General features: G+C 40.8%; 1 protein-coding gene and 1 long non-coding RNA gene across 3 annotated transcripts in view; one reads left to right on the forward strand and one right to left on the reverse strand.

Annotated features, from left to right (window-relative positions):
- Positions 1-201: 201 nt before the first annotated feature.
- Positions 202-19542, forward strand: part of LOC311106717 — a 69816-nt gene continuing 50475 nt past the window's right edge. The window contains exons 1-2 of the long non-coding RNA XR_014610356.1: positions 202-320; positions 1671-1769. This is a non-coding gene — a long non-coding RNA (uncharacterized lncRNA). The remainder of the gene's footprint in view (positions 321-1670; positions 1770-19542) is intronic.
- Positions 16737-19542, reverse strand: part of LOC311106715 (pumilio homolog 2-like) — a 43798-nt gene continuing 40992 nt past the window's right edge. For both annotated transcript variants that reach the window (XM_084149120.1, XM_084149119.1), the window contains exon 23: positions 16737-19376. In XM_084149120.1, the coding sequence (XP_084005246.1) occupies positions 19245-19376 (132 nt within the window). In that variant the 3' untranslated portion in view covers positions 16737-19244. The remainder of the gene's footprint in view (positions 19377-19542) is intronic.

A 19542-nucleotide genomic window follows, 5' to 3' on the forward strand; every position in this document is an offset into this window, starting at 1 on the left:
TAACTTTCCTGTAACTCTTTGAACTATGTCATACCTGTGTAACCTTAAGGACTACAAAAGAAAAGACTACAACAACATTGTCTCAATAATACAAAGCTGTGAGTCAACCAGTGAATCATGGGGTCCAAAGTCAAGTGCCATGCCAGCAGTATCGTCACCACACCAGCAACACAGGCTATTTCCTCCCTTCACAACACAACATGGCTGACACATAATGACTCAAGATGGGGCACTGCCGGCAAGCTGTCACTGCCCTATAAAAAAGCAGAGGGGATAATACATAAACTGTAGGGACAATAGCAGTGGCTGGATTCTACAAGGTGAGTGAGTGTCAATAAACTTCCAGATTAACCCAGCAAGAGATAACAAACAGGACACTGGATCTTTTGTCTGCCATAAGGAAATGGTTGGTAGAAGTGTGATTCACAACAGAAATGCTCGTGAGGAATCTGACAGAATCCAGTGAGGGGCTAGAACCTAGAATTTAAGACCTCAACAACAGATGGGGGTCATCCATTAGTAAAATAAAATAATAGTTACATTTCTTATTTCTTATTTCTTGTGATATTCTTTCACTAATTCAAATATATAGAATTAGGCTATAATATTCTGTCACTATCATGGTGATACTGAGAATAATTAATTGATTTTACTCCTCTTGCCCTGTGAAATTAATAACTCAGTGAAATTAATCTCTTCACAATAATGGTGAGTGATATGCACTCAGTTGTGTCCATGACACGGTCATTATCACACATTAACACTATCATCACACATGAGCACACATCTTTTTAAGATGCAACTGTAATCCTGCATATTGAGAAGAAAAATTACACTGGTGTACTTTTCAGAGCGGAATCTTATCTTGTAATTTTTCACCTAAAATGTGAATGTGATTGAGCAGAGATAAGATTGTGGTCTCTATTTTAAAAAGCCTAACGCAATAGTAAATCTTAGCGCTGGCGGTAGCTTTCACAACTGGAATTATGAGCGCAGTAGCTGGCGATGGCGCGAAAGGGCTGGGTTTGTCGAGGCTTGATACCTCACTGGCCAAACAGAAAGTGCTCCATGGCTAAATATTTGGTTGCTTCAAGTTGTGTATTTATGGTCTTTTATGCATTGTGTTGTCATCAACTCCAATTCGAATGTTAGTCCGTTGTAGCCTAGTTTGTTAAATAGCCTGCCCCATATTTGCTAAATATGTTGAACATGTTTGCGGTCCACATTGTTCTAATTGCATTGCTTCAATATGTAAATACATTGTTAAACATAGGCTATAGCATTCACACTGATATAGGGTCTAGGCCTACTGTAAATTGCAGTCTGGACATTGACATGCCAAACGTAGTCAATAAGAAAGATTAAATTCACTAGGCTATTGATAAGGCTTAAAAAGACAGAGCAAAATTCTAATCAAATTCTGGCTTTAACATGGAAATATTAGTTTACGCACATTGCATTCGCATTTCGAAAATGAAAACCCAAAGCAGAACACACACTTTGGTCCTTTAAAAACGTGCTGTATGTAAAATATTATGTGCTTTCGCTTGGAAAATAAATAAATGTGACTCTGGATGACAACATAATGATGTTTGTTTGCAACATTAAGGCTGTTTTCCTAAAGAAGTGAAATCCACTTCTTGTTTTGTTTCCTTCCCACGCCACTACAGAGTATCCCGATACTGGCATCGTCCCAGCCCTATGGTGTGCGCCTCCGCTGGCAAAATCGGTGCCATAATCAATTGCATTACCGCTAAGACCAGCTTTAGGTGAGTCTTAAATATCACCAGTAGCGCTGCTTGAAATTGGCACATTTTTAAGGACACACCTCAAATATTTCCACCCCTCCCACCTCAGTGCAAGCGAGCTGATATGGGACAGGTAAATTACTAACAGCAGAGTGCTGGCTTTTACAAGTCGAAATTGCCAAAGAGCATGCGTTTGACACTAGCACCGCCTTAACGCCAGCCGAAAATAGAGCCCTGTTTATACATTGGCTGCGTTTACACGGGCAGTCAAATTCACAGGCCTCCTGTAGCTCAGTTGGTAGAGCATGGTGCTTGCAACACCAGGGTTGTGGGTTCGATTCCCATGGGGGGCCAGTATGAAGAATGTATGCACTTACTAACTGTAAGTTGCTCTGGATAAGAGCGTCTGCTAAATGACTAAAATGTAAATGATCTGTGGCAAAAGATCAGAATAGGACTGCCTGTGTAAACTCAGCCATTATGTCCGACATAATGCCAGACAGACTCAGAGCTTTGTTACACTTAGGATAGGCCAAAATTTACTAATAATTAAGCATTATTAAAATGTACTTAATACACACACCTTAGACTTCCTTTCTCATATTAGTCCTTTACCCCAAAGGACAGATCGAAATTCACTGGGGGGGAGAGGGGCTGGTCCAACTCAAGGTGTCATAAAAAAAATGCACCCTTCTCCCCAAAGTTACAAATATTTTCACATGACCCTACCCTTGTACTGTCAAATAAATTGAACACCTTCCCTCTTCATAGAATTAACTCAAAATAAGGTTTATGACCACAAATAACAATAACTGTAGGGACCCTGTGTTTATAAACGTGGATATCGACTTTGCCACTTCAGCATGCTTTTGTGGCACAGTCGATGCCACGCAGGGCTACGGGCCAGAAGGTTGAGGGTTCCGCCAACCACCACACTTATCAAGAGAACATCCCTGGTCATCCCTACTGCCTCTGATCTGGCGGACTCACTAAACAGTGTGAGTGTTGGAGCGTGCCCCTGGCTATCCATACATTTAAAAAACAAGAATATAGTGCCTTCTGGTTTGCTTAATATAAGGAACTTGAAATGATTTATACTTTTACTTTTACTTTTGATACTTAAGTTTATTTAAAACCAAATATTTTTAGACTTTTACTCAAGTAGGATTTTACTGGGTGACTTTCACTTTTACTTTAGTCATTTTCTATTAAGGTATCTTTACTTTTACTCAAGTATGACAATTGGGTACTTTGTCCACCACTGGTTGTTTAGTGGTCCGAAAATTTCGGAAACATTAACTTGCTTGACCATGCTGTAGGTCATGTAACTTTCTGTTACTGTACATGCAATATGCTTTGTGGACTTCACTGGACAGAGGTTGCTATCCGTTTTTTGTTAAAACAAAGGTGTGGTTGAATTTATTCTGCCACTATGTCTTCTTATTGTCTTGGCCTTTAGGCCTAGATATCACGGTCGCAAGGCATATGAATTAACAGGTTATAGAGCAAACAAAGCAATTATCACAACACATGGGCTGTAATATGGGGGGGGGGGGGGGCTTGGCTTCCCCAGTGATTTTACCCATGCACCGCCACTGACAATTACATAGACACATTGCAGACATAGAGACGAAAAAATGCTTAACCTCCAGATGAGTATGAGGGGGAAGTTTAAGTACAATTCTTATGATCTTGTTTGACTGGTAGCTTATTCTTTAGATGTTTGGGGCTGCTGGTGAACCATGATGTGCAGGCATAATCAAATTGACACTGGACTAGCGCACTTGCCAGTCTTTACGGTGTCAATAGCTAGGTTTCCATCCAATTGGCGAGAGATTTTCATGTGAATATTCTATAATCTTCATAAAAACTGTATGCCATTTCAGAGTTTCCTTTAGGAAAATTTGACGCAGGACAACATGACAGGGAAGATTTTAATTTACCGGACATTTGACAAATTTAATGGACATCCATATGCATTCAGATCCAACCTGGCGCAGCAAGTGCCATCAATAAACGATGGATGTTGGCCAAATGAGCCACGTTTACGTGTCCTTAAAAACAGCCTATAACAAATTTTGTCCACCTCACAGTTCAGCTAAAAGAGTTTTGAGCACTAAATGTATCAGGGCATTGCATGCAATTGCCTATAGGCTTAGGTGTCCACTGTATGATATTCATATTTTAATAAATAATAATAACATATCCTATATAAAAGAAGAGACGCTTAGGCCCAGGGCCGGTCCTTGCCTTTCTGCTGCCCTAGACAAGACCAAAGAATGCTGCCCCTGCAAAACTAGAATAGTCCCAGTAAGCAAAATTACGTTGAAAAGAGGTCTAAAATACATATTTTCCAGATGTTAAAGTTAGGTTCAATTTTTGGTTCTGAATGAAAGGTTAAAATAAGTATTTTCCAGGATGTTGAAAGGAGTCTTTTCCGGATGTTGAAAAATATGTATTTTCTGGACGTTGAAATTAGGTTAATTTTCGGTTCTGAATTAAAGTTGAAAATACGTATTTTCCAGACGTTGAAAATATGTATTTTCCACAATGGCGGTCACGAGTCATGAAGGCAGTCTAATTCCACATGACCGTTTAGTCAGGTGATTAGGCTTCTCCAAGCACTGATGCTGCTGGTGGTCATTAGTAGCCTACCAAACTTGCTAACTGCCTGGTACTCAGCACTCTATTGTCCCTCTAATCACTCTGACATCAATGCAAATGTTATCGAAAATCTAATCAAGCACGAGTGCCCATGAGCTCATGTTGCGCAACATTTCTATAGGCTATGCAATTGCGGGAGTGATGACCTCTTTAAAAGAGGAGGATCCCTTCAGCTTTCTATAGGCTAGGCCTACTATATTTATTTCTTAACTTTCCTAATATTAAGCACATTGCTTCTCTTTAAAATCTTACAACAGGAGTATAGCCTACCTGCCTGGCATGAAAATGAACCCCAGGAAAAGCGTCCTCCATTCAATATTTAAGTGCATAGCTTACATGTATTTTTTCCCCTGCCCCTGTTTCGAGACAGGTGCATGATAATGGTCCATTCGAAATCAAACCAAATTTCACACAAATTTAGTATATGTAAAGATTAAATCAAGAATAGTCTGATGGGTGACAATATTAGCCTATCACTTGTGAATTATATATTATCACTTGTGAATAATGCCCAGCGTAAGGCAAGAAACAATGCCTTTTTTCCCCTTCGACTTTTTAGAATCATAGTCGCACACCTCATGTAGCCTAGCCCATAGGCCTATATGTTTTGATAAGGGGCGGCAGGTAGCTTAGTGGTTAAGAGCGTTGTGCCAGTAACCGAAAGGTCGCTGGTTCTAATCCCTGAGCCGACTAGGTGAAAGATCTGTCGATGTGCCCTTGAGCAAGGCACTTAACCCTAATTGCTCATGTAAGTCGCTCTGGATAAGAGCGTCTGCTAAATGACAAAAAATAAAAAATAAAATAAAAAATAAGGTTTGTATCACAACTACAGTGAAGGCTAAAAGTATTTGATCCCCTGCTGATTTTGTACGTTTACCCACTGACAAAGACATGATCAGTCTATAATTTTAATGGTAGGTTTAATTGAACAGTGAGAGACAGAATAACAACAACAAAATCCAGAAAAAAGCATGTCAAAAATGTTATTAATTGATTTACATTTTAATGAGGGAAATAAGTATTTGACCCCTCTGCAAAACATGACTTAGTACTTGGTGGCAAAACCCTTGTTTGCAATCACAGAGGTCAGATGTTTCTTGTAGTTGGCCACCAGGTTTGCACACATCTCAGGAGGGATTTTGTTCCACTCCTCTTTGCAAATCTTCTCCAAGTCATTAAGGTTTCAAGGCTGACGTTTGGCAGCTCGAACCTTCAACTCCCTCCACAGATTTTCTATGGGATTAAGGTCTGGAGACTGGCTAGGCCACTCCAGGACCTTAATGTGCTTCTTCTTGAGCCACTCCTTTGTTGCCTTGGCCATGTGTTTGGGTCATTGTCATGCTGGAATACCCATCCATGACCCATTTTCAATGCCCTGGCTGAGGGAAGGATGTTCTCACCCAAGATTTGACGGTACATGGCCCCATCCATCATCCCTTTGATGCTGTGAAGTTGTCCTGTCCCCTTAGCAGAAAAACACCCGCAAAGCATAATGTTTCCACCTCCATGTTTGACGGTGGGGATGGTGTTCTTAGGGTCATAGGCAGCATTCCTCCTCCTCCAAACACGGCGAGTTGAGTTGATGCCAAAGAGCTCGATTTTGGTCTCATCTGACCACAACACTTTCACCCAGTTCTCCTCTGAATCATTCAGATGTTCATTGGCAAACTTCAGACGGCCCTGTATATGTGCTTTCTTGAGCAGGGGGACCTTGCGGGCGCTGCAGGATTTCAGTCCTTCACGGCGTAGTGTGTTACCAATTGTTTTATTGGTGACTATGGTCCCAGCTGCCTTGAGATCATTGACAAGATCCTCCCGTGTAGTTCTGGGCTGATTCCTCACCGTTCTCATGATCATTGCAACTCCACGAGGTGAGATCTTGCATGGAGCCCCAAGCCGAGGGAGATTGACAGTTCTTTTGTGTTTCTTCCATTTGCGAATAATCGCACCAACTGTTGTCACCTTCTCACCAAGCTGCTTGGCGATGGTCTTGTAGCCCATTCCAGCCTTGTGTAGGTGTACAATCTTGTCCCTCACATCCTTGGAGAGCTCTTTGGTCTTGGCCATGGTGGAAAGTTTGGAATCTGATTGATTGATTGCTTCTGTGGACAGGTGTCTTTTATACAGGTAACAAGCTGAGATTAGGTGCACTCCCTTTAAGAGTGTGCTCCTAATCTCAGCTTGTTACCTGTATAAAAGACACCTGGGAGCCAGAAATCTTTCTGATTGAGAGGGGGTCAAATACTTATTTCCCTCATTAAAATGCAAATCAATTTATAACATTTTTGACATGCGTTTTTCTGGATTTTGGTTGTTGTTATTCTGTCTCTCACTGTTCAAATAAACCTACCATTAAAATTATAGACTGATAATTTATTTGTCAGTGGGCAAACGTACAAAATCAGCAGGGGATCAAATACTTTTTTCCCTTACTGTAAAGGGTCCAAATAACTTCTTAAAATTAAGCACATTAATTGTTTTACATTTTTAGTCATTTAGCAGACATTATTATCCAGAGCGACTTACATACATTTTTGAGTGCATACATTTTTGTTTTCATACTGGTCCCCCGTGGGAAACGAACCCACAACCCTGGCGTTGCAAACGCCATGCTCTACCAACTGAGCTACACAGGATTAATCCGCTTTACAAGGAGTGTAGAGCCTAACTGGCATACATAAGCAGCGTGTGAGTTTCAAGTTTGGGGAAGATAATTTTCACCATAAAAATGCACCTTCATAATAAAAGCATTACATGCATAATCGCATTTGTGGTCACTTTTGATAATGGTGTTTTCCCGCTAATGGAACATTTGCGCTTATAGCCTACTGCGGTGTGCGCATTGCTGCGCTTATAATGTGGAGAAATAGCCTAATAGTTTATCAACATTTTAAGCTAAACGTTCTGATCTCATTGCGTAAAATTGTTTTTTTTATGCTAGTGGTTGTATTAATTTGGGATCTATCGCATCCCACAACTGTCCCAGACTATGTTTGGAATATTTATTTCTTGCACAGAATAGAATATGTAAACTTTTTTACTATGGGGGATAGTAGATTGACATAGGCTGGTGCTTTTGCTGTTTGTTAGGCCAACTCATCTTGTTGGCTGATGAAAAGTAAATGTGGACAGTTCTTCCAATATCTTCAATATGCACCTCGGAATTGGATAAGGACGCACGCAGTTGCGTCCCGATGTGTCTGTCTTCACTTGTAGCCTGTGAGAAAGACGCAATCATGTGATGGAGAGCCATGTAAGTGAGAGGTCCTTTGGAGACCCACAGAGAGAGAACTGCTCCTTAAAGTAACTAGCTTTAGCCTTCTGGATAGCCTGAGTGCACTTATTTCTCATTTGCCTGAGTAAGCGTGTGCCGAGCCTTTCGCCAAATGGAATTCTTGAGGTGGAGTAACTCTGCCAGATCACGGTCGAACCAGGGGCTGAACCTGTTTTTAATTCTCATTTTCTTTATGGGGGCATGTTTGTTAACAATACCACTGAAAATATAAAAAAAGAAGGTCCAAGCATCTTCAACAGAGGGGATCAAGCTGATTCTATAGCAATTTACAGAGGCCAGGTCATGAAGGAAGGCTTGCTCATTAAAGTTTTTTAGCAAGCGTCTATTAGAAATCAGGACAGGTCGTTTCACTGATTAGCCATTACGAACACAGGCTGTAAAACAGTGAACACTAAGGTCATTACAGAAAACACCAGACTGATACCTATCAGGATTATTTGTGAGGATGACATTAAGGAGAGTAGCCTTTTCTGGGTGTTTGGAGTCATACCTTGTGGGATTGGTAATAATCTGAGAAAGACTTAGGGAGTCCCATTGCTTTAGGACTTGGTCAGGTGGTTTAAGCATGTCCCAGTTTAGGTCACCTAGCAGAAAACAGTATTCCTCACCTTAAGTTAAACTTTGACCTGTCCTGTTTTTTTGTTAACATTTTTTATTTGATTGGGCGCCATTTAGGTTAGACTATTTGATCGGAGAAACCTGCACAATGTAAAAAGTGTCCATCTTGTTAGATTGTCATACATTTGATCTCCAGCCTGTAGGCTACAGAAAAATGCATCATACTCTTTCTACCATATCCTATATCTGCTACATGAGTTTTGTTAGATTATTTATTTTTTACGGAAAGTTGGTGGAGTGCCGCAGTGATGCATCTCTCCAACAGCACCCTAGAGAGGCATGCTGTGAATGGACAAGCAACATATTTTGTGCCCCATGACTTTGAGAAAGTGGGCACTGCTTATCACAGGGTGGCATCAGCGCTAACCTAAAAAGCCCATCTGCCACTGGTTGAGAGAAATTGTCATTGTTTCTTTGGCAGAATTATGTGAGGTTTTATGCGTTGTTGTTGGAGGTGTGTCTTTGTCAGAAAATGCTGCCCTGGCCATTCTGCCGCCATACGCAGCCGCCTAATCCTGCCTTATGAGCGGGCCAGCCGTGTTTAGGCCTAACCCAAGAGAGATAGAGATATGCCAGTGGCATGCTACGACACCAACATTAATTTCTTTATGTCAGATGGCTACTGCGTCTGCTATACAGATATAGACGTACAGGAGGGGGGTAATTTGTTCATGTTTGATCCGAATATGTTGTGTAAAGATAAGCATTATATTGTTTGATTATAGGAGTAACTCTGGTAGGCCTGAAACAGTCTTCCTCACCTTAAGTTCAACTGTCGGAGTCAGTTGGAGCGCCTGGGTGCACTGCCTTCATACTGCATCATCGGCCTGCAGTAGCTAAAGCTTAATAATAGCCACAACATACCAAACCTTCACAAATGTTTCTAAACTTTATTAGGGTGATATCAAAAGTAAGTCAAGTCATTGTTTATAGGGCACATATGAGCAGAATATAAAATGTAAACCAGGGAAAAAACACACTACCCTCCCCTGTGTCCCCCCCCCCCCCCCCCCCCCCCCCCCCCCCCAAAACCAAACAACCCTCCCCAAAGCAAAAAAAAAAAGAATTTGACAACCCTCCCCTATTTTGGACCACCCCATCCTGTGAAAATACCCCAGGTGGCATGTCTGGTGGGGTAAGTGTGTGTGTCAGAGCTGTGTGTAAGCTGACTATGCAAACAATTTGGGATTTTCAACACATTAAGGTTTCTTATAAAAAGAAGAAGTGATTCAGTCAGTCTCTCCTCAACTCTTAACCAAGAGAGACTGGCATGCATAGTATTTATATCAGCTCTCTGATTACAATGAAGAGCAAAACGTGCCGCTCTGTTCTGGGCCAGCTGCAGCTTAACTTGGTCTTCCCTTGCAGCACTCGACCACACGACTGGACAATAATCAAGATCAGACTAAACTAGAGCCTGCAGGACTTGCTTTTTGGAGTGTGGTGTCAAAAAAGCAGAGCATCTCTTTATTACGGGCAGACTTCTCCCTATCTTTACAACCATTGAATCTATATGTTGTGACCATGACAGTTTACAATCTAAGGTAACGCCAAGTAATTTAGTCTCCTCAACTTGTTCAACAGCCACACCATTCATTACCAGATTCAGCTGAGGTCTAGAACTTAGGGAATGATTTGCACCAAAAACAATGCTCTTAGTTTCAGAGATGTTCAGCAACTGTTTATTACTGGCCACCCATTCCAAAACAGACTGCAACTCTTTGTTAAGGGTTTCAGTGACTTCATTAGCTGTGGTTGCTGATGTGTATACAGTTGAATCATCAGCATACATGCACACACATGCTTTGTTTAATGCCAGTGGCAGGTCATTGGTAAAAAATAGTAAAGAGTAGAGGGCCTATAGACCTGCCCTGCGGTACACCACAGTTGACATGTTTGACATTAGACAAGCTTCCATTAAATAAAACCCTTTGAGTTCTATTAGATAGATAGCTCCGAATCCACGATATGGCAGAGGTTGAAAAGCCATAACACATGTTTTTTCAACAACAGGTTATGGTCAAAAATATCAAAGGCTGCATTGAAATCTAACAGTACAACTCCCACAATCTTCTTATTATCAATTTATTTCAACCAATCATCAGTCATTTGTGTCAGTGCAGTACATGTTGAATGCCCTTCTCTGTAAACATGCTCAAAGTATGTTGTTAATTTGTTTACAGAGAAATATCATTGTATTTGGTCAAACTGCTGTTAGAACCAGTAAAGGCCGCTTTACCACTCTTGGGTAGCGGAATTACTTCGGCTTCCCTCCAGGCCTGAGGACAAAGACTTTCCTCTAGGCTCAATTAAAGATATGACAGATAGGAGTGGCTATAGAGTCAGCTACCATCCTCAGTAGCTTTCCATCTAAGTTGTCAATGCCAGGAGGTTTGTCATTATTGATGGATAACATTAATTTTTCCACCTCTCCCACACTAACTTTACAATATTAAACTTGCAATGCTTTTTTGTTTCATTATTTGTTTTTTTTATGCATGAATACGATGGCTCACTGTTCATTGTTGGCATTTCATTTAAAGTCCTGCAAAGTTTTTTTCCATCATTTTTTATTTAATTGATCTTGGCTTCATAATACAGTTCCTTCTTCTTTTTGTTGAGTTTAGTCACATAATTTCTCAATTTGCAATAGGTCAGCCAGTCAGATGTGCAGCCAGACTTATTAGCCACTCCTTTTGCCCCATCTCTTTCAACCAGACAGTTTATCAAATCCTCATTAATCCATGGAGCCTTAACAGTTCTAACAGTGAGTTTCTTAACAGGTGCATGTTTATCAAAAATTGGAAGAAGCAATTTCATAAATTCATAAAGTGCAGCGTCTGGATGCTCCTTATTAATCACAACAGACCAACAAATATTTTTAACATCATCCACATAAGAGTCACAGCTTTTGGAACTTTGGCTTTCCTGGATATAGCCACTATATTGTGATCACTGCATCCAATGGGTACGGATATAGCTTTAGAACAAAGTAACTACAGTATTAGTAAAGATGTGATCGATACATGTGGATGATCTTGTTCCTGTAGTGTTTGTAAACATCCTGGTAGGTTGATTAATAACCTGAACCAGATTACAGGCACTGGTTACGGTGGGAAGCTTCCTCTTGAGCAGACAGCTTGATGAAAACCAATCAATATTCAGGTCCCCAAGAAAGTAGACCTCTCTGTTTACATCAAATACACTATCAAGCATTTCACACATATTATTTAGATACTGACTGTTTGCACTTGGTGGCCTATAGCAACAGAAAAGGCTTTAGATGTGCCAAGTGAACCTGCAACCACAACACTTCAATAACACTTGACATAAGATCTTCTCTAAGCATTACAGGGATATGGCTCTGAATATATACAGCAACACCTCCCCCATAAGCATTTCTGTCTCTTCTATTGATGTTATGTCCTTGTATTGCTACTGCTGTATCATCAAATGAATTATCTAAGTGAGTCTCAGAAATGGCTAATATATGAATGTTATCTGATGTTAGCAAGTTATTGATTTCATGAACCTTATTTGTAAGGCTACATATATTAATATGGGCTATTTTCTGCCCTTTCCTGGGTAGCTTATCAGAGATAGACATAATATGGAAAAGAGCAAACAAAGCAAGATAAAAAATATATACATTCAGCAGTCCATTAATCAGTTGGTGTGTGTGCTGCGGGGTTGAAGCTACGAACCCATAGGCTTGGCTCTCTCATCCCTTCCAGGCTTCTGGGAGGGAGGGTGGACAATGAGCCTGTCATAGCGGATGTTAGCAATGTCCCCACGTGCTATGGCAGCTTTCATGGCTGGGATAAGTTCAGGATAGTCCTCGTTGAGGAAGATATATGTTCCTCTCAAGTTCTTGGCTCTTTCCAGAACAGCTACCTTGTCCTTGAACCTCAGGAACTTGACCACCATCGGCCTGTGCCTGTCAAGTGGCCGGTGGTGGGTTTTCCAGTCCTGTGGGTGCGCTCCACCTCAATCTTCCTGTGGTCCATCTTCAATTTCTCAGAGATCATTTCCCTCATTTTGTCCTCAGACTCCGTCCAGGTCTCATGTGGAGATTCTGCAATTCCATCCACAACCATGTTATTCCGCCTTGATTGTCCCTCGAGATGACTAACCGTGTCGCAGGCTGCTTTCAAGCCCTCAAGAAACCCTGCTAGCTTGATAGGCAGCTAGCTAGCAGCTAAGCTAGCTGCTACGCCAAATAGCTCCTCAGACCCGACCTTGGTCGGCAGGATCACTGGACAAAGAGTAGCAGTCCCAGCAACTGATGCCACCTGCGTTGCGGGATCCAAACTAAAAAGTTAGCTAGCTACTAAGAAACTTCTCAATACACTTTCAAAACAACAAACTTTCGAAAACAACAAACCGAGCTCTCCCTATTTCCGCGTGAATGGAGTCAATGGAACGGTATCAAACATATGGAAACCACATGTTTGACAATTATCTGAACCATAGACGGTGGGATCTGAACATGAACATAAGGGTCGGTATTCATAAAGCAAAGCAGGAGTGCTGATCTAGGAGGCAAAACTGATCTTAGATCAGCACTTCTACTCTGAGATGCTTTATGAATACGGGCCCAGACATACAGACAAAAGGTGGGCTGCCGGACAGCTGCATTGCGCAATACTGTAGATTGCTGCTTTTTTTAACAACATAGTTTTGAATGTTCTTGAAAGCCTGTCTGAGAGCTGATGCTCCATATCCTTTCTCATAGGCCTAATGACAAAATACATTAAATTTCAATGGCATACTGTTAATACTTATAAAAGATTAACAAGCAATCGATCACAAGGTATTTCATATTTCACACTGTATATATTTATGCTGAAGCCTATGTTCATTCAATGCAACATCATAGCAGAGGTGACAGAGAAACGTCCACTGCTCGAATTTACATTCATAACACGTAAATCACGTTGGCTGCGTTTACACAGGCAGCCCAATTCTTATCTTTTATTTACTTCATATTTTATTTTGACCAATCAGATCAGCTCTTTTGCAAATAATTGGGTACAAGATCAGAATTGGGCTGCCTGTGTAAACGCAGCCACTAACATTCATGAGAAAAGTATACCAGGCTACTCACCAACGTAGTTATTGCAGGTAAACATGCGGCTATGGCAAACAGTGGGGGAAAAAGAGGATATCAATTAAATCCTCATCAGTGGTTTTATTACAACTGTATCTCTTAAAACATATTTTCCGTCTCATAGTAGTACAGGTGTGAGTTAAACCTACCTGTGGCGGGATTCTTAAAGACCCGCCCTCTGTTTACAGAAGCACAGGCATACAGGAAACTGCCAAAATAATGGAAACACTTGCAGTAAATGAGGGAGTGGTGTGGTTAATTAAGCAGTTAATATTAAATCATGCTTAGGGTCATGTATAAAAATGCTGGGCAGGCCATTATTTTGGCTACCATGGCTATGCCCCAATGACTGTATGAATGGACAAAGCCATCGACCAAGTGACAGCATTCATTCATATGTGAAGACTCAATAGAGTACCATAGTATGAGTCATAATACCCATAAAACCTAGCGGTCAAACAGGGAAATAGTTCCAATCGTTTTTCCACCATTATTTTTTCCCTATTGGGGATTTTAGAAACATTTAAAATAAGGGCTGGGTTTTGTGTAGGCTTACCCTGGCGTGCCTTTTTGATAACCGTGTAAATCTCTCTAGGACAAGATTACTTTTATCAATATATTTGCCTGTACTTCTGCCTGTATTTACCCACAAAAAATGAAATGCTAATTAGCTGCTAATGTGATTATCATAAAGAACTACAAATGCCATGATCTGGACGAAACTGCCGAATCGAAGCAAAGGTAGGAATCTCTGGATTAACTATCTAATGTTAGCTAAATGTAGTAATGAATAAATTGGCTACATTTCTTTAACTGGACAATTCTGTGAACTGTCTTGTGCAAGTTTTTAATTGACACAATACCTGTTAGCAAAGGTGTCAGCTAGAGATGACGTGCAGGAGCTTGCAGAGATTTGTAGTTTTGCATGATGTTTACTTTGACACTAATTAGCACTTTCGAATCAGAGTAAATAGACTCAAATATTAATAAAAATCACCTTGTCCGAGAGAAATTTGCATGGTTATCAAAACGTCACAGCAGAGTAAGCCTACACGAAACAGCCCTTATTTTAAGTGTTTCTAATGAAAAATTAATGGTGGAAAAACAATTGGAACCATTTACCTGTTTGACCACTAGGTTTTATGGGTATTATGACACCTCCACTGTGGGGTCTATGGCACATTGAAGCCAAATGAAGTCGGTTAAGATGGCATCATAAAATGCGCAGTTTGAGCTATTCCAGGAAGTGACGTTGCAGGCTAGCTCAGTGATGCCCCCTCTCATTGAGTAACTCAAGTTGAAGGCCGACCGGAATACTGCAGGCTGCCATTAGCAACTAAATTATCCTTATAATTACTTCTGTGTGTGATTTTAAAATAATTGGTTCAAGGACATAGACCTGGTGTATTAGAAGCAATTATTGGAACCATGATTGTCTTCATTTCATTTCAGTCATTTAGCAGACGCTCTTATCCAGAGTGACTTACAGGAGCAATTAGGGTTAAGTGCCTTGCTCAAGTGCACATCGACAGATTTTTCACCTAGTCTGCTCGGGGATTAGAACCAGCGACCTTTCGGTTACTGGCACAACCAGCGACCTTTCGGTTACTACTCTTAACCACTAAGCTACCTGCCGCCCCGTTTTCAAATGTTTTATTTATTTACACGGAAAAATGTTTCCACTCACTATAATGGGGGATCGTGTTTTCTGCAAACAATGCCAGCTGTTTCACGGTTGGCTTTGAACTTTGTGGCTTCAATGAGAGGGGGCAGTCTTCCCCCTGCTATGCCCCCATCCACAGGGCACGAGTGGTGACTGAATGGTTTGATGAGCATGAAAACAATGTAAACCATATGCCATGGCCTTCTCAACCCAATTGAACACTTACGGGAGATTCTGGAGCGGTGCCTGAGACAGTTGCCGTGTTCGAGCGGAACACATTGGTCAAGTTGGTGACCATCGTTGGTCACCACCTTTCAAATAGTGATGGGGGGGAAGAAATCAATAGTTACATATTGGGATATTATTTTTGACTATATCACATCGTTTCGACAATATTATTTTTGCGCTAGTTGGCTGTACCTGCACCAAAACGACTGCATTTTTCCTTCATAGCTTGTTTCCATCTTTTTAAATAGGGAGACAATTTGTTTACAGCACTTTTATTTCCATGACTGATCAAAACTAGTGTCCTCATGCTCTCTTGTTCCTCTATCGAAGACATATGGTAAGCAATATGTTTGGGACATCGAATCGCAATAAAATCACAGTATACATATAGAATCGTGAGAATCGCAATACATATTGTATCGGCACCTAAGTATTGTGATATTTTATCGTGAGGTCCTTGGCAATTCCCAGTCCTACTTTCCAAGTTTGTTGCATTATGGGGATAAAAATTGTCTGACCTTCGCCTATATGTCAACTTCATGAACTTTACAAAAATCATGTGATCAAAGGTCATGAAGTATTGACTGCAACTTCCTCCTGCAGCCATCACCTGCATTGTGGGCAGCTCTATTGTCAACCAACCATTAGGGCGTTTGACCCACACGAACGTGCCCAAAAACGTGACTGAAAACAGGAACAAACTTTGCCGCAATTAGTGTATACAGTGTATGTTTACAAATTAATGTTATTTGAGGCCGTCTCTCACCAACTGATTGTACAATGTTCATACATAAAGTATATTTTCAGTTTGTGAGTGTGTGATATGGGAGGGGGCACTGAGCCTTGCTGTTGGAAAAGCAGTGTAAAACTGTCGCAGATGCACCCCCCGACTTGTCTAGTCGGTTGCTTTCGCCTTACCACTCAAATGAGCCCATAAACAAAACACCAAATGATGGAATTTATCATGGAAGAATGGTATCGCATTCCCCCGAAACAGTTCCAGACACTTGTAGAATATATGCAAAGTTGCATTGAAGCTGTGTAGCACCCAACGCCCTATTAAGGCATTTCCTTTCTTTTGGCAGTTACCTGTGGTACAGTGAGCTTGTCACAGTTATAGACAACTATTGATTGTATTTATGATTTCTTCCTTATAGATATAGGCTGTATCGCGCCAATAAAAGTTTCTGTTCTAGTGAATGTGAACATTCAGCAACCCGTTCGAAACTCCTTAATAAAACAATTGATAATGAAGTAGGCTAACTGGTGACTGCCAAACAGCGCCATCTGCTGGTCAAAAACAGGTTAATTTCAATACAACTTCAAGTCCCAAATTCAAGTACTGCAGTTTGTACAACACCAACTTCATAAACAGGATATAGAAATGAAAGAACGCAAATAAACAAATAATCAAATGTTAGAACGGTTTAATCATACATAGTCACAATTCTGCTTCCAAAAAAAATTGAGTATTTCTCTCTTCATCTAACATCTGGAAATGTACATAAGGCCACCTGAAAATGTACATGACTTTAACAGTGTGACAAAACTCATATGTTCATATTTATATAATTGACAATATCTTACATTTCTTTCACTTACAAGGTAGTAGCTGTTCCAAAATACAGCCCTCTTCTGTACAAAAATAATTCAGTCATATCCTGTGAAGTTTTCCATGGTAGCAGAGAGGACCAGAAGCAGCCTCATTTTAAGTACAGAGCATTGGTGTTCCTTTAAACTGTTACACGTCAGAAAGACAACATCAACAGGAGATGTTATACAGCTCCGCGTACAAAATGAGGCCAACCTTTTTCATAACAGATTAAAAACAAAAAACAAGTCAGATTGTGAAGCCATAAAAATATTTTGTTTTAAAATAACGCTTGATCAAATAAAACTGTATACATTATATTTGAGGGGAAAGGAGTGATGAAAATACAAACATCAAAAAGCACATTTTTGCTATTTTTTCCCCCAAAGTGTAAAAGACATCCCATTTACAGCATCAACGTTTACAAATGTACAACTGTACAGACGAAATAAAAGCGTCACTACCAACTTAGCAAGGCCTGTCAAACATCACAACTATAATTTTTTTTGTCAACTAATAAACTTACACTTATTAACTGCACATATACTACATGTTTTCTACAATTTATTCATATGAAGCAAAAAACAAAAGCCATTACTACTAGTATTACAAATGAATTGTATAGCTTTTTAGATGGCCCCACTACCCTCCTACCCAATTCACTTGCATATTCAGACTGCAAAAATAAATAAAAGATAAACCAAATTAAAACCACCTCTATGACGGTCTCGCAATCCCATAACGAGGATCCTTTTGTTAGCTCATCCCCAAAACCCAATTATATTCTCCGCTGGAATGAGCCACTTACATATCTTCCTACTCCTCTGAACTGCAGGTGGTGAGGGTGCCATCATTACACAAAAGCCCCCTAACCAAAAAAGCAACAATTTCATATTTACTCATACTTAAAGATGCTATACATTTTTGCTAAACTACTTCTATGCAAGAAGAGATGAATATTCAGTACATAAAGATACCGTTTCTAGGGCAGTGTTCATCTCAAACTACAAGACCGATAAGATGTCCCACAACATGATAAAGAAAAATCATTCCAAGTTATAAAAACCTGTCACAGCATGCCTATGCTTAACCTGCTCCTAAACATAACCCCCCCCCCCCCCCCCCCAAGCCCTGCTACGGTCATTACATGTAAAGATTACAACCAGGTTAAACTTTCACTATACAACCCGACCTCATGCTTTGCTTCTGAAAGAGAATAAACGTCTACGGTAGCCGTGTCTGGCGTAAGCCCCCAAGTAACCATTGAGTGAGCGGCAAAAACAAATAATTGCGTAAGACTGTATAGGTGGGGCTTAGTGGAATCACTGCCTATGGATGCATTTCTCAAAGTGCACCGTTTAGTAACGATGCCAGTCGTTGCCTGGAGCCGACTAGTCAAATCAAGCCAACTGCAAGCTGTCCACCAACAGCACAAGACCAAGAGTAGGCCTTACACCCGTCTGCGAAAAAACAGAGGCAACAAAATCAAGGCAATCACGAGCAGCCAACTGGATGACACACCCCCAAAAATTTAAGCACAGAGCTCTCCAAAGCAAAGTATTCTAGTTGGTCCAATAGAGACCAGTGGGTGACTAACGCATTGGCACGAGAGACATAGTAATCGTCGGTGAGAAAGATTGGTTTCATAATCTATCCATACTATGCAGTGCTATAAGTAGAAATGGATCCATCAGCTGCTTTGGCATGGGCACCATTGCTTGTGCATTGGGATCATTGTGTGGTAGTAGAAAGATAATTATTTATATATTATATTTAAACACCTGGCTTTTAATTAGAACAGATGATAGTAGTAGTACGTCTGGGTACAAAAACAAATGGAAAGTTGTTTAAAATGATCACTCAAGTTTAGCCTTATAAAGTCACTTGCTGGTGTAATTGTAAGAATTGTACATTTTCAGCAAACGCAGTAATCTTTTTTTCTACAGAGGATTTACAAAGTAAAAAACAAAAAATGTACAAGATTATATACGAAAAACCAGCCAGCTCCATCAAACAAGGGGGGCGGGGGGGGTTGTGCTTTACCCGGAAGAGATTGCCTGCAAGACTGTCTGCCTGCCTGCCCCCCCTCCGTGGCCACTTAGGGGACCAGCTCCATGGTTGGCATTAGAGTGGCAGGGTCAGATGTCACAGCATTTCTTAGGTGAAGATTAATACTTTTTTGGGTAATTCCCCCAAAATGGGGGACACGACAAATGGTGTGTCAAAGGTCAGCCCTGATGGAACGCCTCTTTACAGAACTAGAAAGAAGGGGGGGTGTGGGCTCCTACTCTGTGCTTTAGTCAGGGGACACGGGAGGGAGGACAGGTCTACATGAGGCCGTTGGTGGGCCCGCCAATGGGCCCCAGGTCAGAGCCACTCTTCATGTAGTACTTCTCCAGCTTGGCCAGGATGTGCTTGCCGTAAGTATATTTGCGCAGTGTGGCGATGTGGGGCCGGATCTGGGGTAGCAGAGAGCAAAGATTAAATCATTATAACATTTAGTGGTACTGGCCAAATCAGGTGTAAAAGTTGTTCTTGTTTTGATTTTAAAAAACAAAGCCGCCTGCCTCCCACTTAAAAACATTGTCCTTGAAGGATACTTAGAGATTAAAAGTGATAGGACAG

This window comes from Coregonus lavaretus, assembly GCF_964263955.1.
Source record: "Coregonus lavaretus genome assembly, chromosome: 31".
Lineage (NCBI taxonomy): Eukaryota > Metazoa > Chordata > Actinopteri > Salmoniformes > Salmonidae > Coregonus > Coregonus lavaretus.